The 26,445-nt window shown below is 27.5% G+C and overlaps 1 protein-coding gene across 8 annotated transcripts in view; it reads left to right on the forward strand.

Annotated features, from left to right (window-relative positions):
* Positions 1-26,445, forward strand: part of Dys (Dystrophin) — a 913,182-nt gene that overhangs the window by 885,912 nt on the left and 825 nt on the right. For 7 of the 8 annotated variants that reach the window (XM_075289609.1, XM_075289607.1, XM_075289610.1 and 4 more), the window contains 9 exons: positions 9,059-9,318; positions 13,277-13,477; positions 13,636-13,999; positions 14,080-14,208; positions 14,271-14,367; positions 16,663-16,793; positions 16,988-17,143; positions 17,256-17,819; positions 17,890-18,166. In XM_075289609.1, the coding sequence (XP_075145724.1) occupies positions 9,059-9,318; positions 13,277-13,477; positions 13,636-13,999; positions 14,080-14,208; positions 14,271-14,367; positions 16,663-16,793; positions 16,988-17,143; positions 17,256-17,819; positions 17,890-18,166 (2,179 nt within the window). Of the gene's footprint in view, positions 1-9,058; positions 9,319-13,276; positions 13,478-13,635; positions 14,000-14,079; positions 14,209-14,270; positions 14,368-16,662; positions 16,794-16,987; positions 17,144-17,255; positions 17,820-17,889; positions 18,167-26,070; positions 26,130-26,445 lie in introns of all 8 variants that reach the window. The other variant, XM_075289613.1, reaches the window with a different exon arrangement.

Consider the following 26,445-nt stretch of genomic DNA (forward strand, 5'->3'; position numbering starts at 1 on the left):
ATAATTGCGTTTAATGCATTAAAGTAGTTATTGTCATTGTAAAGTACATGTCTTCATGTTTCATTGTTGCATTTTTGTGTTATTGTCATTTATCATCATGCATGTTGCCAATAACAATAACAACCTCTATAACAGCATCCAAACAACAACAAAAAAAAAAGAACAAACCACTGAGAACAGCTACAACAAAAGAACTCTTTAACCGAGGAGATAATAAACACATTGTTGTTGTAAGTATGCACAGGCATCATGTTGTTGTACAACGATGTCACTTGATGAACAATGAGATTGAGAAATACACTTTGCCACTAACGAATATGCAACCACACACACACACACGCGCGTATATACAAATCTACATGCATTCACATAAATTCCTTATGGCACTGGTATGTAATTTAAAAAAGGATGTGTATCATTTAAACAGTAGGGGTAATACCACACCCTATGTTTCGTGATTGAGGCAAAATCTACAACAACTATGAATTCAGAAACCAACCAACACAGAATTACTACCATAAATCTGTACAAAAGATGCCACAAAACACACACAAAATAATGAAATCTTCAATTTTGCTACTTTATGGGAAATTCGTCAGCAGCAAAAGACACGCATAGTTAATCTCGTGTCTAAAGAATACACTGAAAATATTTTTTTGGCAACTAGAGCGAACAAAGTTATTGTCACATAGAGGACTTTTTGAAGTGAAACTAGCAAATATCAAGAAAAACAAAGAGAAATATTGATTCAATTTAAATTGGAATTTATTGATACGCTTGGGTACTCATTGATGGTACTATGAAATTATCGAATTATTAAAATTATTGAGTTATTAAAATTATCGAATTAAATTATAACTCGGAACGTAATAATTTTAGTTTATTTTACAATAATTAAAATAATTTTATTTTTATCAGATTTTTTATTTATTATATTTGAACATAAAATAATTTAATCTAATTATATAACGTAATAATTTTAGTTTATTTTACAATAATAAAAATAATTTTATTTTTATCAGATTTTGTATGTATTATATTTTAACATAAAATAATTTAATTTAATTAAAATTTAATTAAATCAATTATTAATTTAATTTAAGCTGTTCCACACTCTTATGTATATATTTACCTCTAAAATCTTGGCTTAGAATATTTCTTTCTCAGATTAAAAGTTGTAAATTAATTTTATTGTTATCTGATTTTTTATTTATTAGAGTTTAATATAAACCTAATTAAAATTTAATTAAATTAATTATTAATATTTTTTAATTCAAGCTATTTCTACACTCTTACCTCTGAAATCTTTGCTTAAAATATTTCTCTCCGGTTTATCGGATTAAAATCTCTCAGTGCACAACAACCCAAACAAAAAACTTTCATTCTCTTTCATCCGAATATATATAAACAGAAATCTTCAAAGGCATATTACAATAAAGGAGGCCCCCTATGCACAAAAATACACACAGACGCACATGTTGACAAACCTATCAGTTTTGCCACAATGCATTTTTATTTTGGACCAACATTTTTCCATAATTGGATCAAAATTCGTACCAGCGGACCATTTTTCCAAATTAAATTAATATCATTTAATAGTTACAATTTTCCAAAAATTTACTTCGCCAGAAAATTTTGTCCAATTTTTATTTATATTTATTTTTATAGAAAATTTTGTCAAAATTTTACTTCTGTAGAAATTTTTATCAAAATTTTATTCTTATAGAAAATTTTGTCAAAATTTTATTCTATAGAAAATTTTGTACAAATTCTATTTTTATAGAATATTTGTAAAACATTTTATATTTATAGAAAATATAGACAATTTTGACAAAATTTTATTTTTATAGAAAATTTTATCAAATTTTTATTTCTATAGAAAATTTTATCAAAATTTTATTTTCATAAAAAATGTCAAAATTTTGTTTCTATAGAAAATTTTGTCAAAATTTTATTTTTATAAAAATTTTTTCAAAATTTTATTTCTAAAGTATTTTTTTCAAAATTTTATTTCTATAGAAAATTTTCTCAACATTTTATTTCTACAGAAAATTTTGACAACATTTTATTTCTATAGAAATTTTTTTTTTCAAAATTTTATTTCTATAGAAAATTTCGTCAAAATTTTATTTTTATACAAATTTTGTCAAAGTTCTGTTTCTATAGAAAATGTTGTTAAAATTTTATTTCCATAGAAATTTTTGTCTAAATTTTATTTCAACAGAAAATTTTTGTCGAAATCTTATTTCTACAGAAAATTTATAAAAAAATTAATGATTTGAAGAAAATGGACCAAAATCAACCAAATTCCATTTGGTTAGACCATCGGACCAAATTTAAAAAAAATAATTTTTTGGACCAATTTTGGTCCGATCGGATCAAAATGGCAACCCTGAAACCTATTCATCCATAGTATACGAATTCTGCTTTCGTACACCAACACATAATGGTAATTACTCATGCAGTAGCAACAGCAACAACAACAACAAACAAACAAATGACATATATGGCGAATTACAAAAGGAAATTCTGCCATGAAACATACCAAAAATTACAAGAGCAAAAAATTTAATTCATTTTTATTGTTGCACTCGAATTGAACAGTTGCTGTAGCAACTGTATCCCAAACAATTACAACCATCATTGAGTTTTACATTTTAATCTTATTTACATTTACTTAACTATGTAAATTGCAACTGGATGGTCTTTCTTTATATTTTTTTTTTAATTTAAAAATCTCTTCAATTTTTCTTCGTATAAGCTCAGTTATCTCTCCATTAATAAATTGTAGGTATTGAATGAATGGGAGACAATAACAATGAATTTCGTTTATGCATTAATTGCATGTTATAAGAAATTATGTAAATTTTGATAATGAGTAGATAATTGAAAGATGTAATTTAATTTATAAAAACCCTCAAAGTAATTAGTGTTTTTTCTTTTCGAATTGTTCTAATTTTTTATATCTAACACTAAAGAGTACGATAGGTGGCAGCCCGATTTATCAGGCTCACTTAGACTATTCAGTCCATTGTGATACCACATTGGTGAACTTCTTTCTTATCACTGAGTGCTGCCCGATTCCATGTTAAGCTCAATGACAAGGGACTTCTTTCTTATCACTGAGTGCTTCTTTCTTATCACTGAGTGCTGCCTTTTTATAGCCGAGTCCGAACGGCGTTCCACATTGCAGTGAAACCACTTAGAGAAATTTTGAAACCCTCAGAAATATCACCAGTATTACTGAGGTAGGATAATCCACCGCTGAAAAACTTTTTGGTGTTTGGCCGAAGCAGGAATCGAACCCACGACCTTGTGTATGCAAGGCGGGCATGCTAACCATTGCACCACGGTGGCTCACTAAAGAGTAGTAAAACATGTAGCACTAAATAGAATTACGGTTGCCGAAATTGGTAGAATTCTACCAAAAATGGTAGATTTTTTAATGTTTGATAGATTGGTAGAATTCTTAATATTTTGATAGATTTTGCAAAATATTCCTCTCCAATTAAGATGTACTTCAATTTGTATAGAAATACAATTTTGACAACATTGACAAATAAACAAAAATAAAAACATCGAAAACATTTTCTGGGGAAATAAAAGAACATCGAAAACATTTTCTGGGGATATAAAATTTTGACAAAATTTTCTGGAGAAATTAAATTTTTACGACATTTTCTATAGAAACAACATTGAAAAAATTTTCAGGAGAAATAAAATTTAGACAAAATTTATTAGAGAACTAAAATTTAGACAAAATTTTCTAAAGAAATAAAATGTTGACAAAATTTTTTATAAAGATAAAATTTTGACAAAATTTTCTATAGAAAAAAAAAAACTGACAAAATTTGGCATAGAAATAAAATGTTGACTAAGTTTTCTAGAAAAACAAAATTTAGACAAAATTTATTAGAGAAATAAAACTTAGACAAAATTTATTAGAGAAATAAAATTTTGACAAAATTTTCTAAAGAAATAAAATTTTGAGAAAATTTTTTAAAGAAATACAATTTTGACAAAATTTTCTATAGTGATAAAATGTTGACAAAATTTTCTATAGAAAAAAATTGACAAAATTTGGCATAGAAATAAAATTTTGACAAAATTTTCTATAGAAATAAAATGTTGACTAAATTTTCTAGACAAACAAAATTTAGAGAAAATTTATTAGAGAAATAACATTTTGATAAAATTTTCTATAGAAATAAAATGTTGACTAAATTTTCTAGAAAAGCAATATATAGACAAAATTTATTAGAGAAATAAAGTTTTGACAAAACTTGCTAGAAAAATAAAATTTTGAAAAAATTTTCGAGGGAAATAAAATTTTGGCAAAATTTTCTAAAGAAATAAAATTTTGGCAAAATTTTCTAAAGAAATAAAATTTTGACAAAATTTTCTATAGTGATAAAATTTTGACAACATTTTCTATAGAAAAAAAATTGACAAAATTTGGCATAGAAATAAAATTTTGACAAAATTTTCTATAGAAATAAAATGTTGACTAAATTTTCTAGACAAACAAAATTTAGAGAAAATTTATTAGAGAAATAACATTTTGATAAAATTTTCTATAGAAATAAAATGTTGACTAAATTTTCCAGAAAAGCAATATTTAGTCAAAATTTATTAGAGAAATAAAATTTTGACAAATATTTCTAGAGAAATAAAATTTGGCAAAACTTTCTAGAAAAATAAAATTTTGACTAAATTTTCTAGAAAAACAAAATTTTGACAAAATTTATTAGAGAAATAAAATTTTGACAAATTTTTCTAGAGAAATAAAATGTTGACTACATGTTGTAGAGAAATAAAATGTTGACAAAATTTTCTATAGAATAAAATTTTGACAAATTTTTCTATAGAAATAAAATTTTGACAACATTTTCTAAAGAAATGAAGTTTTGACAAAATTTTCTAGAGAAATAAAATTTTGACAAAATGTTCCTTAAAAATAAAAATGTGACAAAATTTCCTATAAAAAAAATGTTGACAAAATTTTTTATAGAAATAAAATTGTAACAAAATTTTCTAGAGAAATACAATTTTGACAAAATTTTCTAGAGAAATAAAATTTTCTATAGAATAAAATTTTGACAAATTTTTCTATAGAAATAAAATGTTGACAACATTTTCTAGATATATGAAGTTTTGACAAAATTTTCTAGAGAAATAAAATTTTGACAAAATGTTCTTTAAAAATAAAAATGTGACAAAATTTCCTATAAAAAAAGGTTGACAAAATTTTTTATAGAAATAAAATTGTAACAAAATTTTCTATAGAAATAAATTTGTAACAAAATTTTCTAGAGAAATAAAATTTTGACAAAATTTTCTAGAGAAATAAAATTTTGACAAAACTTTCCCGAGAAATAAAATTTTGACAACATTTTTTAGAGAAACAAAATTTTGACAAAATTTTCGAAAGAAATAAAATTTTGGAAAATTTTGGAGCAAAAACGTTAAAATGTTTGAAATTTGGTAAATTTGTTTTCGTAAAATTTTCTTCAAATTTTCGTAAATTATGTTTGACACGTGCGACATCCGTGTTACGGACACTTCTCCAAAGTGAACAATTTGGGTGTGACTTTTGCACATATCCCATTAGGAGTAAACTCTTATAAATTAACACCTCCCAAATGAGGACAAAATTTAGGCGACCACAAAAAAATGTATATCTTAAACTTACAACTGAATTTAAATGCTAAATCATGGTATTAAATTTTTGTGAATTTTTCTGAATACAGTTCATCAAAATCCTTTTTCACACAAAACTATACTCTTAAACAGTAAGTCTTCACTAGCAAACAAAACCACCTCGCAAAAATGAAAAATGGTCTAATTACCTCCTCTGAGTAATGTCACATGCATTATATATCAAAACTTCCAACATTATAGTCAACTAGAAGGACCATAAAATAAAGAAAGAAATCACAAACTACCATTAAGTCTCGGGACTAACTTCCGCCTTATGAAATAAGAGTGAATTGAGTTTATATGTATATGTTACTGACATCGTTTTGGTGGATGCTCTAAGGATGTCTCCATAGTTGGCCAAATATTTATTAACATTTCCATCATTTGTGGCTCTTTTTCGCTTAATTTTTGAGTTTTTTGCTTTTGGCACAAAGGCTCAACAATGAAGGCATTTCATTAAAATCAGCCTTAGCTTCAGTTTAATTCCATACAGTTTTTCTCTTTTTCACCCTTAATAATCCATGAATGCCATTTTCAGCTTTTGCAGAGGAAAAGCTTAAGGCTTTGCGAAGTTGGCAAAATAAAGAGAACTCTGGAGTCGGATGAAGACATCTATGAGACATTAAAAAGACATTTCCTAATTACATAAAATAGTCTAGGTCTACAACAAACACAACACAGAATGCTGGAAAGATATAATACCAGAAAAAAACTCTCAAATATGGAAGCAAAGAAATGAAAAAAGAGTTACAAATTATTCGCAAAGATAAAACAATGCTGAAACTGAGAAAAACTTATGTAAATACTAAAGGCAAGACAATCCTTTGGATATGCAAAACTACTATAGTGCCTGGAAGTCAATGGGTTTGCTTTAAGGATCCCGACCACTAGGGAAGATGTTAGGTGGGACATGCTTGCATGGTGGTTTAATAAGGAAAATGTGCCATGGTTGTGCCTGGCGGTCTGTAGCCATATCCGGTTTTAGGAGTAAAATAAAAAACAGAAGAAAAACGACAAGCACACAAAAATAAGGCCAACAAAGATGTTGTTCAACCCATAGTCAAAAAGAGAAATAAATTTTAACTCACTCAGCCTAGAACGCGAATGTAATGTAAACTAAATGCTTTAATTTAAATACATTGAGATTTAAATACATTGAGAAAAATGCTTAATATACTATAAAAATTTATAAAATGTGATCTTAATAATGGATAATAATGGATACCTTATAGCATTGTATCAATAATGATTCTAAACAAGGCCGTAGCCAGGATTTTAATTCGGGGGGGTTATACTTAAAAAAAAATATTCATATAATCTCATGTGTAGATAATTATACCCTTCACCACTACTGTGGTACAGGGTATTTATGGTACTTTGACAAAATATTTTAATATTTTGAGAAAGTCTTTATCAACCTTATTTGCCAATAGCCTTTTACAAATATGGCAAAACAGACATGTTCATGTGGGAAGAAAATCTTGATTTTGTAAAATTGATCTTCAAGAATGTTTTAGTCGAAAAAAGAATGCGATTCTATATTATCGATTTTTTATTTCGGTAGAAAATGTTGTCAAAATTTTATTTCAATTGAAAATTTTGTAAAAATTTTATTTCTATAGGAAATTTTTGCAAAATTTTATTTCTATAGAAAAAATTTTGCAACTTTTTTTTCTACAGAATTTTTTTGCAAAATTTTATTTCTATAGAAAATTTTTGCAAAATGTTATTTTTATAGAAAATTTTGTCAAAAATTTATTTTCTTTAAAATTTAGTCTCTTGACAATAATTTTCCACTGAAATTTTTGTAAAATACCTTTCAAAATACCGCTCAAAAAATACCCTTTTTGTACTTTCTTAAAAATAATGGCCAAACAAAGCGAGTCATGTTCACAAAAAGAACAACAAACACACATAAAAAGCAGAAATACATTTTCCAAAAATTAAATTTGTGGTGCGAGAACAAAAACAATTTGTTTTTTGGACCGTCGTTTGACGGGCTTTTCAACTAGTATTCTATGACTTGTGCAAGTTTTATAGGTAAGCGTTTTTCAAAATAAAACCTATGCAGCTAAAAATATATATTTCTTTATATAAAAATATTCATTCATTTCGGGGGGGGTTTGATCCCCCTCACCCCCCCCCCCCTGAATACGGCCTTGATTCTAAATAGAATTCCATAGAATCGTGATATGTCGGAGTAACTCGGATGAGAGCAGAGCTGGGCAATCTGGAGAATCTGGGGATCACAAAATAGAGTCGACGACCACAAATAAATAAAAGAAATAAAATTTTGACAACATTTTCTATAGAAAAAAAAATTTGACAACATTTTCTATAGAAATAAAATTTTGTCAAAATTTTTCTATAGAAATAAAATTTTGTCAAAATTTTCTATAGAAATACAGTTTTGACAAAATTTTCTACAGAAATGAAATTTTGAAAAAATTTCAATTGAAATAAAATTTTGGAAAAAATTCTATTGAAATAAAACTTTGAAAAAAAAAATAATTATTTCAGACTACAGAATAAATTCATATAAAAATACCTAATTCGTATTTTTCCCTGAACGAAAGATTGCCAAATTTTGAGAAATTTTTAGTAAAACAAATGTTACCATTTTGGGTCTTATATGCTAACGTCTAATGGAAGTATGTTAACATGGGACCATAGAATATTACTATTTTTTTCTCAGTACATCATATGCATACAAACCAGAATAAAGTTCTTGGCATTTACTAGACTCTGGTCTACTCATTGTGAAGATGTAGATCTCTCAAAGGCATATTTCCTTACACACTTTGCCAACATCTTTAGCTTGTTAACTGGCACCAAAGCAAAGTTTGTTGTACAATAGTCAGTTAAGTTGACTTGAGTTGGTTTGTTATGATAAATGGTGCTTCTTTCGCCTAGTCGTTGTCATAGTCATTGTCCTCGACGTTACTTATTTGAATTTAATTATTTTTTTTCTTGCTTTTTTTTTCTTACTTTTCTACTTTCTTCATTTATAGCCAAGAGGAAAGTTCTCAAAAAACAAAAAATAAATGTGGCCAATGAAATGCTCTATTAAGTGTATGATAAAACAGAAAATGAATTTAATTAAAGTTGGCACTTTGTTTGACATTCAAATAGACTATGGTTGACTAGAGGGGCTAAACTGGAAAGTTTTTCTAATATGAAACCATATAAGAATAAGGAAATGTGGTAGTTTCTTGGCTTGTAAGACTTAACTAAGGATAACTTTTTTATTTACTTAAGGATATAATATATTTGAAAATGTTTCTAGAATCTTATATATGGAATTATTTCCTTCTAAAAATCTAATATTTTCTCTCCTGTTTATGTTTTTTCCTTATAGAAAATGCGTCAATTCCAAAAAGTCCTCGAGGACTTAAGCTCTCGCATTGCTTCTGCCGAGGCTACCAAAAATGCTTGGGTTATACCCCCAACCAGTGCCGAAGCTAGCGAACAGCTACAGCATTTGCAACGTTTACGGGATAAGATGACCACAGCTGGAGCCTTACTCGATGATTGCAATGAACAACAATCTTTCTTTACCGCCAATCAGGTATTGGTACCAGCCAATTGTCTATCGAAATTGGAGGATTTAAATACCAGGTAAGTAACACCAAATGGGGAAAGATTTGCTACTCTATATCTATGAAGACAAACATGATGTGTTGTGGTCTAGGGTCGGCTCATGAGCACGGTTGCCACTCGACTCAAAAATAATCTACCAAATTTTGAAGAAAATTTTACCAAAACACTAGCAAACCAAAAATCCTTGTTTTGTAAAATTTTATTTCTAAAAAAATTTGTCAAAATTTTATTTCTTAAACATTTTTTGTCAAAATTTTATTTCTGTAGAAAATTTTGGCAAAATTTTATTTCTATAGAAAATTTTGTCAAAATTTTATTGCTATAGAAAGTTTTGTCAAAATTTTATTGCTATAGAAAGTTTCGCCAACATTTTATAGAAAATTTTGTCGAAATTTTGAAGAAAATTTTACCAAAAAGCCTTGTTTTGTAAAATTTTATTTTTTAAAAAAATTTCAAAATTTTATTTCTATAGAAAATTTTGTCAAAATTTTATTTCTTTAGAAAATGTTATCAAAAATTTATTTCTATAGAAAGTTTTGTCAAAATTTTATTTCTATAGAAAATTTTGTCAAAATTTTATTTTTATAGAATATTTTTTAAAAATTTTATATCTATAGAAAATATAGAAAATTTTGTCAAAATTTTATTTCTATAGAAAATTTTGTCAAAATTTTATTTCTATAGAAAATTTTGTCAAAATTGTATTTCTATAGAATATTTTTTAAAAATTCTATATCTAAAGAAAATTTTTACAAAATTTTATTTCTATAGAAAATGTTGTCAAAATTTTATTTCTATAGAAAATTTTGTCAAAATGTTATTTCTATAGAAAATTTTGTCCCAATTTTATTGCTATAGAAAGTTTTGTCAAAATTTTATTTCTATAGAAAATTTTGTCACAATTTTATTTCTATAGAAAATTTGTTAAAAATTTATTTCTATAGAAAATTTTGTCAAAATTTTATTTCTATAGAAAATTTTGTCAAAATTGTATTTCTATAGAATATTTTTAAAAATTTTATATTTATAGAAAATATAGAAAATTTTTACAAAATTTTATTTTTATAGAAAATTTTATCAAATTTTTATTTCTATAGAAAATTTTATCAAAATTTTATTTTCATAGAAAATATCAAAATTTTATTTCTATAGAAAATTTAGTCAAAATTTTATCTCTATAGAAAATTTTGTCAAAATTTTATTTCTATAGAAAATGTTGTCAAAATTTTATTTCTATAGAAAATTTTGTCAAAATTTTATTTCTATAGAAAATTTTGTCCCAATTTTATTGCTATAGAAAGTTTTGTCAAAATTTTATTTCTACAGAAAATTTTGTCACAATTTTATTTCTATAGAAAATTTGTTAAAAATTTATTTCTATAGAAAATTTTGTCAAAATTGTATTGCTATAGAAAGTTTTGTCAAAATTTTATTTTTATAGAATATTTTTTAAAAATTTTATATCTATAGAAAATATAGAAAATTTTGTCAAAATTTTATTTCTATAGAAAATTTTGTCAAAATTTTATTTCTATAGAAAATTTTGTCAAAATTGTATTTCTAAAGAATATTTTTTAAAAATTTTATATCTAAAGAAAATTTTTACAAAATTTTATTTCTATAGAAAATGTTGTCAAAATTTTATTTCTATAGAAAATTTTGTCAAAATTTTATTTCTATAGAAAATTTTGTCCCAATTTTATTGCTATAGAAAGTTTTGTCAAAATTTTATTTCTATAGAAAATTTTGTCACAATTTTATTTCTATAGAAAATTTGTTAAAAATTTATTTCTATAGAAAATTTTGTCAAAATTTTATTTCTATAGAAAATTTTGTCAAAATTGTATTTCTATAGAATATTTTTAAAAATTTTATATTTATAGAAAATATAGAAAATTTTTACAAAATTTTATTTTTATAGAAAATTTTATCAAATTTTTATTTCTATAGAAAATTTTATCAAAATTTTATTTTCATAGAAAATATCAAAATTTTATTTCTATAGAAAATTTAGTCAAAATTTTATCTCTATAGAAAATTTTGTCAAAATTTTATTTCTATAGAAAATTTTGTCAAAATTTTATTTCTATAGAAAAATTTTTCAACATTTTATTTCTATAGAAAATTTTGTCCCAATTTTATTGCTATAGAAAGTTTTGTCAAAATTTTATTTCTATAGAAAATTTTGTCACAATTTTATTTCTATAGAAAATTTGTTAAAATATTATTTCTATAGAAAATTTTGTCAAAATTGTATTGCTATAGAAAGTTTTGTCAAAATTTTATTGCTATAGAAAGTTTTGCCAACATTTTATAGAAAATTTTGAAGAAATTTTTACCAAAAAACTAGCAAACCAAAAACCTTGTTTTGTTAAATTTTATTTCTAAAAAAATTTTATTTCTACAGAAAATTTTGTCAAAATTTTATTTTTATAGAATATTTTTTAAAAATTTTATATCTATAGAAAATATAGAAAATTTTGTAAAAATTTTATTTCTGTAGAAAATTTAGTCAAAATTTTATTTCTATAGAAAATTTTGTCAAATTTTTATTTCTAAAGAAATATAGAATATTTTTTAAAAATTTTATATCTATAGAAAATATAGAAAATTTTTACAAAATTTTATTTTTATAGAAAATTTTATCAAATGTTTATTTCTATAGAAAATTTTATCAAAATTTTATTTGCATAGAAAATATCAAAATTTTATTTCTAAAGAAAATTTTGTCAAAATTTTATTACTATAGAAAATTTTGTCAAAATTGAATATCTATAGAATATTTTTTAAAAATTTTATATCTATAGAAAATATAGAAAATTTTTACAAAATTTAATTTTATAAAAAATTTTATCAAATTTTTATTTCTATAGAAAATTGTATCAAAATTTTATTTTCATAGAAAATATCAAAATTTTATTTCTATAGAAAATTTTGTCAAAATTTTATCTCTATAAAAATTTTTGTCAAAATTTTATTTCTATAGAAAATTTTGTCAACATTTTATTTCTATAGAAAATTTTATTTCTATAGAAAATTTTGTCAAAATTTTGTTTCTATGGAAAATTTTGTCAACATTTTATTTCTATAGAAAATTTTGTCAAAATTTTATTTCTTTGGAAAAATAGAGCTATAAAAATGTGTGAAGTACCTTTTAGTTGGAGAGGAAGATTTTGCTAAATCTACCAGATCATCAGAAATTCTACCAATCTACCAAACAGTGAAAAATCTACCATTTTTGTGCCCCTGAATCGATCTAGCCGTCCGTGCGTCTATCTGTGAACACATTTTTGCGATCAAAGCCTAGGTCGCAGTTTTAACTAGTCTAATCGACTTTTCATTTGGCACAAGTATGTATTTCAGGTCAGAATATAACCCTATTGATTTTAGAAGAAATCCGTTGAGATTTATATATATCGCCCGATATGTCATCACATTGAAATTCTACATAGAGAGTAGAATTACGTTTCTAAATATACATACCGAATTTGGTTGAAATCGATTCAGATTTGGATATAGCTCCCATATATATCTTTCGCCCGATTTAGATTTATATACTACACAGCGACAAATTTCACGAAAATTTTTCTAATTAAAATCTTAATTGAGCTTTAATTTAATTGATTCAACAATTTTTTTAATTGAAACCAAACTTAATAGTATCAATTAATTTTTTAATTGGATCAATTAATTTTTTAATTCATACTATCAATTCTGCGATTAAAGACATTTCAATTAAAAATTGATTAAAAATAAAAATTTTGTTGTTGTTGTGTATACGGAAGCTAAAGTTTCTTTCCGAAAATTATGAAATTTTCCACACCTCGAGTGTATTTGTTTTAGCTTCCAAATTCACCATTATGAACCATTTTCCATGATTTTTTCGTCTTATGAGCCTAAAATAAACCTAACCTTATACCTTTTTTTCGCTTTTGCCATATTAACATTTTTCCATTTTTCTTTTACTTCTTCATAGAATGAAACTACTACACATTGCCATGGATGAACGTCAAAAGGTTTTATTGAATGCCGGTGGCAATCAAAATATAGAGAATGGTGAAGATGGTCGATGCACATCCAATAGTGGCACAATTGGTCCTATACCCAATTTGGGACAAAGTGTTAATCCACCATGGGAAAGAGCAACCACAGCATCCAATGTGCCTTATTATATAGAGTAAGTACTAAAGTGAAAGGCCTTAATGAATTGCACATTACAAAATTTTAGTTTTAAATAAAAGAATAGAAAACAAATATGTTTTTTATGATTGATTCAGAATCGTAACTAAATATTCCCCTATTTACAATGTCTATTTGCCCTTTCCCCTCATATAGCCATGAACGTGAAACTACCCATTGGGATCATCCCGATATGATTGACTTAATGAAGAGTTTAGCTGACCTCAATGAAATTCGTTTCTCTGCTTATCGCACTGCCATGAAATTACGGTCCGTTCAAAAATCTTTAGCTTTAGATCGCATACCTATGGCAGCAGCTATAGAATCATTCGATCGTCATGGTTTAAGGGCACAAAATGATAAATTAATTGATATACCCGATATGACAACGGTATTGCATTCATTGTATGTGACATTGGATAAAATCGATTTAACAAAATTGCTGGATCTGGCCATTAATTGGATATTGAATGTTTATGATTCTCAGCGTACGGGTCAAATAAGAGTATTGAGTTTTAAGGTAAACAAAACAAACAAAAAAAATTGAATTTAAAAATAAAACAGTAATTTTTTATTTTTTATATTATCTGGTTTTTATAGGTTGGCTTGGTTTTACTATGTCGCGGCCATTTAGAAGAGAAATATCGTTATCTCTTCCGTTTAATAGCTGATCCTGAACGTAAAATTGATCAACGAAAATTGGGTTTATTATTACATGATTGTATACAGGTAGCTATAGTTTTTGCAAAGATTTTTATTATATTCTATCGATTTGGTGTGTCATTTTATAGGTCCCTCGTCAATTGGGCGAAGTGGCTGCTTTTGGTGGCTCAAATATTGAACCTTCGGTGCGTTCCTGTTTAGAGAGAGCTGGTATTTCTCAAGAAGGTAAGAATGTTTGTTGTTCAAAATATTCCAAAATAATTAGTTTTTAAATTTTTGGAAAAAAATATGCTTGAAATTGTTTTCTTGTCGGTACATATTTAGCTCATTTACTTGTTTACTTCCTTAGGATGTTTTAAAAATGTTTTTATTATAATTACAAATGATTTGATATGAAGAAATTGGATAGATTATACTTTAGAGTAGATCTAATCCTCTTATAAGCTACCACTTTTATCAGTGTGTGCAAAATTTTAACATTTTAAAACCTTTTTGATAAAGATTTTTTTTGTTAAGATATGAACTTTAAAAATGCGATTTATTTTCAATGTATGAACTGATATGAAAAAAGTGGATATCATACATTTTAATGTGGATTTAGTCCTCATACAAATCATTAGTTTCACCCATGTGTGCAAAATTTTTCAACTTCAAAATCTTTATGATATATAAAATTTAAAAATGCGGGTTTGTTACAAAATATGAACTGGTATTCAGAGAACTTTGAAAGTATATTCATATTTCATATTCATATTTCTATAGGTTTTTCGATATTAACAACTTTTGTGTGTACAAATAAATTTTTTTTGAGAATTGATTTTTAAAGGATCTTTATATTGTTGAAATCTCCAGTAATGCCAGAATGTATTTTCATAAAGTGACGCTTTTTAATTCACAATAGCTATTTATTGTGATTAGTTTGCCCAGATAATATGAAATAAAAAGCAACTAACCCCCATTTTCATAAAGCTCCGTTAGTGTTCCGTTAACTAACCAACTTTTAAACCTTATTATGAACGAAGCTGTCATCTTGCTATATATTCCATATGCTAGTTAGGAACTTAACTGACGAAAATTTTTCATTTAAAGTTAACTGGAGAGAAGATATTTGCAATTTACTTTCTGTTAACTAGCAGTTAAAGCCTAACGGAGCTACATGAAAATGGCCGTAAGTGTCATAAACAATCGCAGTAGTAAATATTTGTTACTATTTGAACAATTTGTGCATTAATGATCTATAATTTTACTTATTTTCTGTCTTCGTATTTAAATAGCTGATGTCAGTTTTGGAATAAAAACAAAACCTAATATTAGCATGATGTGTATGCACACATTAACAATTTAATGTAAATAGTAAAATTCATTTACTTTAAATTGTGTGCAACTAGCGTTTCCATAACAATTTTAGCTAAATAAATATGTATGTATTTTGTCTCTAGAAATTGATATAGAAATGTTAATCGTATATTATTAATTACTAATGGATATTACAATCATATTTTATAACATTGGTTATGTGTGCAGATTTATATCATTTAATTATTGTGCGAAGAACAATGTCCACTTTCTATCATATCAATTCAAACCTAATATTACCGCGATTTGTGTGCACACATTAACAATTTATTAAAAATTGAATAACATATTCACTGCCTTTAATTATGTGTAACTAACGTTTCCATATCAATTTTAACTAAATAAATATCTCTATATTTTTTCTCTATAAATTGATATAGACATTTTAATGGTATATAAGCAATTACTAATGGGTATCATAATCATATTTTGTAAAATTTGTTCTGTGTGCAGACATATCAGTCAGTTAGTATTGTGCAAAGAACAATTTCCACTTTCTATCATATCAATTCAAACCTAATATTAGCGTGATGTGTGTGCACACATTAACAATATATTAAAACTTGAATAACATATTCACTTGCCTTTAATTATGTGTAACCAACGTTTTCATATCAATTGAAACTGAATAAATATCTCTGTAAAAAGAAATTGACATAGAAATACTAATGGTTTATTATCAATTGCTAATGGATATCACAAACATATTATATCAAATTTCTTATGTGTGCACGCATATCATGTCAATATTGTGCAAAGAACAATGTCCACTTTCTATCATGTCAATTCCAATGGTTTATCCCTTTAGTTACCTAAATAAATACTTGACAATTTCAATTAATTTTTCCTTTCCCTTGGCAAGAACAGCATCTTTTTACAAATATGCATTAACTGAAATTACATTTACATACATACAATTTATATATAAGTGTAGGTTTTACAGGATTCTATTGCACACCCAACTACTACTGTACTATGTTTACACAAATGGGCTAAAGTCAAGAAAACTATTTTTAGCAAAATAAGCATTTTATCGTTATCTTGACAGTTAACACATTGACACTAATTACAATTTAAACATCTCTCTCTCTGGTTTTGTCCCTTTACACTTAACTTCTTCGTCATTGATGGCTGGTCTGTACTGAACCGTACCAACGTAAACAGCAATCGATTCTAATCAAGAACTTTCGATTGAATTACATCACTTCCTGGCATGGCTGCAACATGAACCACAAAGTTTAGTTTGGCTACCGGTATTACATCGTTTGGCAGCTGCTGAAAGTGCTAAACATCAGGTAAGATGAGAATATGGCCAATGGAATATGCTAACAATATATACACTTAAATAAAGACATAGATCCCTTTCCAAATTCGATAAGTTGGCACTTAATTAACACTTTTGTGTCTATGGATGGATGTGTGTTAAATAAGTTTTCTAATTTTCTTTTCTTTATGCTGTTGCCTTTTTGCCTTTTTGTCCCCCATTTAGGCCAAATGTAACATATGCAAAGAGTATCCAATTGTTGGCTTCCGTTATCGTTGCCTTAAGTGCTTCAATTTTGACATGTGCCAAAAGTGTTTCTTCTTTGGACGTAATGCCAAAAACCATAAACTAAGTCATCCCATGCATGAATATTGTACAACGGTAAGTAATTGACATAAACCCCCACATTCAATGACAACGAAAAGGATATTGGCAAACTAAAATTATTTTGTTTTGTTTTTGTTGTGTGTTCGCTCGCTCTTTGTCTTTTTAGACCACTTCCACAGAAGATGTTCGCGATTTCACCCGAGCCCTCAAGAATAAATTCAAGTCACGCAAATACTTTAAGAAACATCCACGTGTTGGCTATTTACCTGTACAAAGTGTTCTGGAAGGTGATGCTTTGGAAAGTCCCGCCCCCAGTCCCCAGCATACTACCCATACTCTACAGAATGATATGCACTCAAGACTGGAAATGTATGCCACACGTTTGGCCCAAGTGGAATATGGTGGTGGTACTGGTTCCAATTCTACACCCGATAGTGATGATGAACATCAATTGATTGCCCAATATTGTATGGCATTGCCCACAAATAATGGTGCTGCCCCCAAATCACCGGTGCAGGTAATGGCTGCCATGGATGCCGAACAAAGAGAAGAGCTAGAGGCCATTATACGTGATTTGGAGGAGGAAAATTCCAATCTCCAAGCTGAATATCAGCAATTAATGACGAAGCAGCAGAGTACCACTCCAGATGATGCGACGGGTATGCAACATTCCAATTCTTCGGTGGGAGGTCTATCGGCGAGTGGTAATAACCAGGGTGAACATGGCCAGGTAGGAATTGTTAAAAATTTTTAATTTTTTTACTTGGCGAAATATATTTAAATTATATTTCTTTATATAGGATATGATGGCTGAAGCCAAACTCCTGCGCCAACACAAAGGCCGTCTGGAGGCTCGCATGCAAATTCTTGAGGATCACAATCGGCAATTGGAAGCCCAACTTCAGCGTTTGCGTCAATTACTTGATGAACCCAATAATGGTGGCGTTAGTACTCCCGGATCAGCTATGAATTCCAAACCCAATACTTTACAAACCCGTTCGGTAACAGCTTCACAATTGAATACAGATTCCCCAGCCAAGATGAATCAACAGAATGGTCACTATGATCAAAACACAAGTGAGTAATGCTGAATTATTCCCCTATATCTGATTAGAGCCTTTATTTAAATGATATTAAACAATTCAATTTTTTGGATCCATATTTTATCTTTCCAAATACACAAATTGTTATTTGTTTTCCCTCCTTACCGTACACAATTAGACTCCGATATAATCGCTATGGAATTCAATAAAATTTATGAAAATATCAACAAATTAATGCATCCTTGAATATTACGTTCCTCCCGTGTCCCCTTTGTTTTACCACCATCCTTCATTCGATGTTTGTAGTTGTCATTATTTTATGGAATGAGTTTTGAAATCATCATCTCCATTACGGGGGTAAAAACAAACAAAATCATTTTCCATTCCCATAGCTTATTGGAAACAAACCACTATTTCCCACTATTTTGTTAATGTTTATCCTATGTTGCGAACAATTTACACAAAATAGTTATTTAAATCGCGTGTGGGGACTCAACCGCACCGAACATATGGTCTTGTGACCGTCTTCTACCATTTTTGATTCAAAGCTTTAGATGTTATGTTCTATAGAAAATTTTGTAAAAATTTTATTTCTATAGAAAATTTTGCCAAAATTTTATTTCTATAGAAAATTTTCCCAAAATTTTGTTTCTATAGAAAATTTTGCCCACATTTTATTTCTATAGAAAATTTTGTCAAAATTTTATTTCTATAGAAAATTTTGTCAAAATTTTATTTCAATAGAAAATTTTGTCAAAATTTTATTTCTATAGAAAATTTTGTTTAAATTTTATTTCAATAGAAAATTTTTTCAAAATTTTATTTCCATAGAAAATTTTGTCAAAATTTTATTTCAATAGAAAATTTTGTCAAAATTTTATTTCCATAGAAAATTTTGTCAAAATTTTATTTCAATAGAAAATTTTCGCAAAGTTCTATTTCAATAGAAAATTTTGTAAAAATTTTATTTTAATAGAAAATTTTCTCAAAATTCTATTTCTATAGAATTTTTTCTCAGAATTTTATTTCAATAGAAAATTTTCTCAAAATTTTATTTCTATAGAAAATTTTGTTAAAATTTTATTTCTATAGAAAATTTTGTTAAAATTTTATTTCTATAGAAAATTTTGCCAAAATTTTATTTCTATAGAAAATTTTGTCAAAATTTTATTTCTATAGAAAATTTTATCAAAATTTTATTTCAATAGAAAATTTTGCCCACATTTTATTTCTATAGAAAATTTTGTCAAAATTATATTTCCATAGAAAATTTTGTCAAAATTTTATTTCAATAGAAAATTTTCTCAAAATTTTATTTCAATAGAAAATTTTCTCCAAATTCTATTTTAATAGAAAATTTTGTAAAAATGTTATTTTAATAGAAAATTTTCTCAGAATTTTATTTCAATAAAAAATTTTCTCAAAATTTTATTTCTATAGAAAATTTTCTCAAAATTTTATTTCTATAGAAAATTTTGTTAAAATTTTATTTCTATAGAAAATTTTGTTAAAATTTTATTTCTAAGGAAAATTTTGTCAAAATTTTATTTCTATAGAGAATGTTGCAAAATTGTATTTCTTTAGAAAACTTGTGAATTACCTCTTGGATAGAGAGGAATTTTTCAAAATCTATCAAAACATCGAGAATTCTACCAATCTGCCAAACAGTAAAAAATCTACCATTTTTGGTAGAATTCTACCAACTGTGGCAACGGTGCTTGCAATCAAATGAATTGTCAGCGGAAGCCTTCAATCGTATTTTTTCCGAATTTTCATTACCATCTTGATTGCTCCTGAAAGTATGCAAATGTTTCAGGGACTTTTTAAAGTAGAAATCAGGGAGTTAATTAGAAGTTAACCCACTTCTGAAAACCCATTGACCACCGTGGTGCAATGGTTAGCATGCCCGCCTTGCATACACAAGGTCGTGGGTTCGATTCCTGCTTCGACCGAACACCAAAAGTTTTTCAGCGGTGGATTATCCTACCTCAGTAATGCTGGTGACATTTCTGAGGGTTACAAAGCTTCTCTAAGTGGTTTCACTGCAATGTGTAACGCCGTTCGGACTCGGCTATAAAAAGGAGGTCTCTTGTCATTGAGCTTAACATAGAATCGGGCAGCACTCAGTGATAAGAGAGAAGTTCACCAATGTGGTATCACAATGGACTGAATAGTCTAAGTGAGCCTGATACATCGGGCTGTCACCTAACCTAACCTAACCTACTACGATAATCGGAGTAATGGGAATGGTGTTTTAAAACTTGCGGCCCAAATGAAATACGCATGTAATCTTTCCGTTTGGATCAAAGTTTTCCTGCTTGTGTAGGGCTATAAGTTTGACGATCTCCTTTTTGCGACCCTCTGAAGATACCTAACCATAGTAGGAAATAACTACGCTGAACTGGTTGAGTTGAAGAAATGGCCACTCGACGCACACATAAGCTTCTAGAATAGCCACGCAGTCGGAGGGATTAAAAGAAAAATCCGAAGAAGGCCAGAACCAGGAAATTACTGAAAGAGAGTGAAACGACTATCGCTTGTGGAGGGAGAATTCTCAAGAGACGCATGTAGTTGAGAGAACATGGGATGCGGAGATTGGTTTTCCTAAGGATTTCTTTCCTTATTTTATATTTTCCCTCAAAAGGATCGTGGTAGATCAACAAATTATACTATTCACAAAAAATCTTCCCTCCGAAAAGAAATCTTAGGCTTACGAGGTGACGTTCGTCACCAATGATCTATGTTTAGCTTGAAAGAAACAATGTTAACAACAAAAGAAAGCTTCATGAGTCTAAAATTTTCTTTTCCAGAAAAGAAATCAATTTTTTGAGTGTATCTTTAATTTAACCCCGGTAGTTATGAATAGAATTGACCCTACACACCTTACACTCAAAACAATAAAAAAAAACACACACACTAAATGCTATTTAAAATCATATATAAAATCTTCTGTCACCCATTGAAAGCTAACATTTGAAAAATGTTTGAATTCAATATGATTCCAAATGTTATGGATAACATGTTGCTTTCATATAATTTTCAAATGTTTAATTTTTTTTTTGGAAAATGTATATCATTGCGTGCGTAATTGTTCATCATATTCTTTATGTCGTTCTTCTATGTTATTCTTTTTTCTCTCCATTCTTCTCTGTTTCTTCCACATTTGTTTAATTGTGTGCGATCGCTAATATTTTTTGTAACATAAACATCCATATGCATACAATCGTTCGTTCCATTTAAAACAAAAACATCGATTATATGTAACCGAAAACAAAATCCCTTGAATTCAAAAAAATCATCGAATATCAAATCATCAACAATCTCCGTACACATGTACTCACATATAGTGGGTATGCTAAATGATCCTCATGCTGCAGCTATGGCCGGTATTGGTACCGGTCCTGGTATGGGTAAACATCATATGATACCCGGAGGTGTAGGACCTGGTGGTGGTCATCCACAACAATCACAATTGCTTGGTTTACAACAACAACATCAACGTAACATTTTAGCCGGTAATGGTGGCATAGATCTTCCGGTCACTGGTAATACAGGCGGTGGTCTAATGAGTGCATATCTTACAGATGATGGACGACCACCGCCACCACCGCATAGCAGTATGATGCAACACAATCAAAAGAATGGTATGGAGTATACATGGAATTCTTAGTAATTTTGAGTTTATTCGTTCTTTTGATTTGAGTTTGAGTTATAGTAGAATTCAAGTTGAATGCAATTGTGGAAAAAAAACTTTTTAGTTGGATTTATTTGCGATTAATTTGTTCTGATTTTCTTTATTTTTTGTGCATGATCCACATCTTTTGTTTGTTTCTTTGGAAGATTTTATATCTCAACACATACAAACAATTTTTTATGATCTGTATTTGAAAACTTTAAACTATTGTATATTCAAATTGATATATTTTCCATTAATATGTCCATTTACGGCCATATAGACCCTAATTATGTTCGATCTTACTTTCGTAATTTTATTTTCAAAATATATAATATTATTCAATGCGTAAGAAACTGAACAGATTTTCAATGCAAGTACCATAGACCAAGGAATATATACCGCCATGTTCCGATATTCGGAAGAATCGCAAGAATTTAGTTTTCTTGTAAAAAAAAAATTGAGATTTTATTCCACTTAAATCCTATTTGTAATTAACATTCTTATTAAAGAGAAACATGTTGCAAAATTTTAAATCTATATGTTTTAGGGCTAAGAAAATATTGCCAAACAAAAATTTTGCGATTTGCGATTCCGAATATCAGAACATGACCCATAGACTCTCAAGTCAATTCACAGCATTGTAGTTTGTCTGCACACCGTATTTTGCACTTGTTCTTCTGCAAAAGATTGATTTGTTTTACTTCCTTTCTTAAAAAAATATTGATCTATGATAATACTCGCCATCTGTTTTTAGAAAAGCATTGCCTGACTTGAGCCTAAACTCCATTCACAGCACAATCGAGCTATTGTGAATATGTTTCACAAAGGTAATATAAGTTTAGCCTAAAAGTATGCTAACAAACTCTAGTCGTTAATGCACTGTACAGTCTATTAGGTGTACTGTATAAAGTATATATGTGTACTGTATAAAGTATATATGTGTACTGTGTAAATAAAATCCTTCAGACCAGTCAGTGTTGCTAGTATTGGGGATTTCTCCCCGCAAATCGGGGATATTTTTCGTGGTTGGGAACGAAATTTTTGAGTTGGGGATTTGGTGGGGAATTTCCATAAATTTGGAGAGTTCTATGGGGATTTTTTCTATGGAAAACGGTTTAGTACGAGTATTATAAATAATGTTTACATTAAATTCTTTTTATTTCTACATTATTAAAGTATCACAGGGCATTTTCAAAATAAAAATACATTGCTGCTCTCTATTCCACGACATACCATAGAGTGGAAATGAAGGTTTTAGACTAGAAACGGAGACAGATTTTTATAGTGGGGCCCAAGGGCTAATTTACAATTTTACTCAGCTTTACTAAGACATATTTTAACACAATTGCGAAATCACTTCGTGAAGGCTCGGGCCTAAATTTTTCGCTCTCATCTGTGTTCATTACTGAATTGGACAATATATTCCATAAATATAGAAATGATGAAGATAGTTCACCTTCATATGGATCTACAATCACGGTTGCCACCCGTGCCAAAAATAATCTAGCAATGCTTGAAAAAAATATTACCAAAATTTCAACAACTCTTATTTTGTAGTTTTTAATCAAATTTTTATTTTTATAGGAAATTTTATGAAAATTTTATTTCTACAGAAATTTTTTCCAAAACTGTATTTCTACACATATTTTTACAATTGCGAAATTATTTCGTGAGGGCCTAAAGTTTGCCCCCTCATCTGTGTTCGTCACTGATTTGGACAATATATTCCATAAATATAGAAGAGATGAAGACATTTCACCTTCATATAGATCTACAATCACGGTTGTTTGAAAAAAATATTACCAAAATATCAAAAATCCTTATTTTCGAAGTTTTTGATCAAACTTTTATTTTTATAGGAAATTTAGTGAAAATTTTATTTCTACAGAAAATTTTGCCAAAATTGTATTGGTATAGAAAAATTTTCTCAAAATTTTATTTCTACAGAAAACGTTATAAACTATTTATATTTTCCTTTTTATAGAGTTGGGAAGGAAAGTTGGAAAGGAATAGTTTGCAAAATCTACCAAAACATCAAGAATTCTACCAATCTACCGAACAGTAAAAAATCTAAATTTTTGGTAGAATTCTACCAACTGTGGCAACCGTGTCTACCACTCAATTTTATTACTTGAGAAGGAAATTTTCGTTGAAAGATACATGGTGACCGAACTACAATTTTCTCTTTCGAGCATTTGTTAGACGATCACCGGTCTCAATTCTTAAATTGTTACTGATTTCCTACTGCGGAGCCCCTTACTTTACATTATTGTCAAAAATTTACTGAGGAATTTTAATTTAAATTGGGGATTTTGGGGAAAAAAGCTTACCAATTTGGGGACAAGAGCTAGAAAAATATTGGCAACACTGAGTGCAGTTGTAATAGGTCGCAAGAGTCGCCCAAAAAAAAAATCGATTATTTATTCCAACTATAACGATTTGCCTTGTTACAGTTCAACTGATTCATAGCGGAATTTGATAAATCAGTGTTATTCATAATAATTAAAATTATTTGCCTACAAAAATATCTTAAGGAAGTGAATGGAAATATTTTATAGAAATAAAAAACTGCATAATTATGAGCATTTTATGAAAACCAAGCTACTTTACAAGGGTATTAGCTCCATGTAATACTAATCTTTTTTTGTGGAATTTATATGCATTTTGCGTTGCCAACAAAAATTTATGTTTATTTTATGTATTTTTCTCCTGAAAATATTTTTGTTTTCGTTAACCATGCGACGTCACAGGGATATTAGCTCCATGTAATACTAATTATTATTTTTTTGTGGAATTTATATGCATTTCGCGTTGCCAACAAATTGTTTTATTTATTTATTGTGTATACTTTTTTCCTAAAAATGTTTTTCTTTAACGAAAACCAAGCGACTTCACGAGGGTATTAGATCCAAGTAATACTAATTATTTTTTTTTGAATTTATATGTATTTCGCGTTGCCAACAATTTGTTTTATTTATTTTGTATACTTTTCTCCCGAAAATGTTTTTCTTTAACCAAAACCAAGCTACATCACGAGGGTCTTAGTTCCATATTATACTATTTTTTTTTTTGAAATTTATATTTATATTTTGCGTTGCCAATACAAAGTTGTATTTGTTTATTTTATATATTTTTCTCTTGAAAATATTTTTCTTTAACGAAAACCAAGCTATTTTACAAGGGTATTAGCTTCATGTAATACATATATATTTTTTTGTGGAATTTATATGCATTTTGCGTTGCCAACAAAAATTTATGTTTATTTTAGATATTTTATGTTTAACGAAAACCAAGCGACTTCACAGGGATATTAGCTCCATGTAATACTAACTATTATTTTTTTTGTGGAATTTGTATGCATTTCGCGTTGCCAACAAATTGTTTTATTTATTTATTTTGTATACTTTTTTCCTAAAAATGTTTTTCTGTAACGAAAACCAAGCGTCTTCACGAGGGTATTAGATCCATGTAATACTAATTATTTTTTTTGGAATTTATATGTATATCGCGTTGGCAACAAATTGTTTTTTTTTATTTATTGTGTATACTTTTTTCCCGAAAATGGTTTTCTTTAACCAAAACCAAGCTACATGACGATGGTATTAGTTCCATATTATATTATTTTTTTTTTTTGGAATTTATATGCATTTTGCGTTGCCAATACAAAATTTTATTTGTTTATTTTATATATTTTTCACTTGAAAAAATTTTTCTTTAACGAAAACCAAAGTACTTTACAAGGGTATTAGCTCCATGTAATACATATATATTTTTTTGTGGAATTTATATGCATTTTGCGTTGCCAACAGAAAGTTTTATTTGTTTATTTTCTATACTTTTCTCCTGAAAATATTTTTCTTTAACGAAAATCAAGCCACTTTACAAGGGTTTAGCTCAATATTACACTATTTTTTGTGGAATTTGTATGCGTTGCCAACAGAAAGTTTTATTTGCTCATTTTATATACTTTTCTATTGAAAATATTTTTCTTTAACGAATACCAAGCTACTTCACGACGGTATTAGCTCCATGTAATACTAATTTATTTTTTTTGTTTTTGTGGAATTTATATGCATTTTGCCATACCAACAAAAATTTATATTTGTTATTTTATATATTTTTCTCCTGAAAATGTTTTGTTTCTGTAACGAAATACAAACAAAAGCTGTCTTAAATATTATATTAATTTTTATCTATGACTTTTTTCTTCCTCTTTTCTATGCCATATCACTATTTAATGGATTTATATAATCATCGAACAGAACATAATTAAATTTCCATTAGAATGGAAAGTTTCGATTACATAACAACGATAAAAATGGTAAAGATAAGATTACAATTATTATTAACTTACCTGTAAAGATTATTTGATGTTGTGTGTTTAGGTTAAGAGTAAATAATATTTAAACATATATACAAAATATATTAAAAAGGTAATTACAAACAATTTGGGCAACAATAGTGAAATCGAATTTTCTAAAATAATTAATAGGAAAAACCATAAAAATATTATTCTTAACAATGAGTGGATGATTAATATTAGAATATTAAAAAAAAAAAAACAAATGTTGTAATATAACATTTTTTTTTAATCCTGCACTTCCATATAAACATGTTCCATCTGTTGAAATCTCACA

The sequence above is a fragment of the Haematobia irritans genome, chromosome 1 (genome assembly GCF_050003625.1).
Source record: "Haematobia irritans isolate KBUSLIRL chromosome 1, ASM5000362v1, whole genome shotgun sequence".
NCBI classification, from domain to species: domain Eukaryota; kingdom Metazoa; phylum Arthropoda; class Insecta; order Diptera; family Muscidae; genus Haematobia; species Haematobia irritans.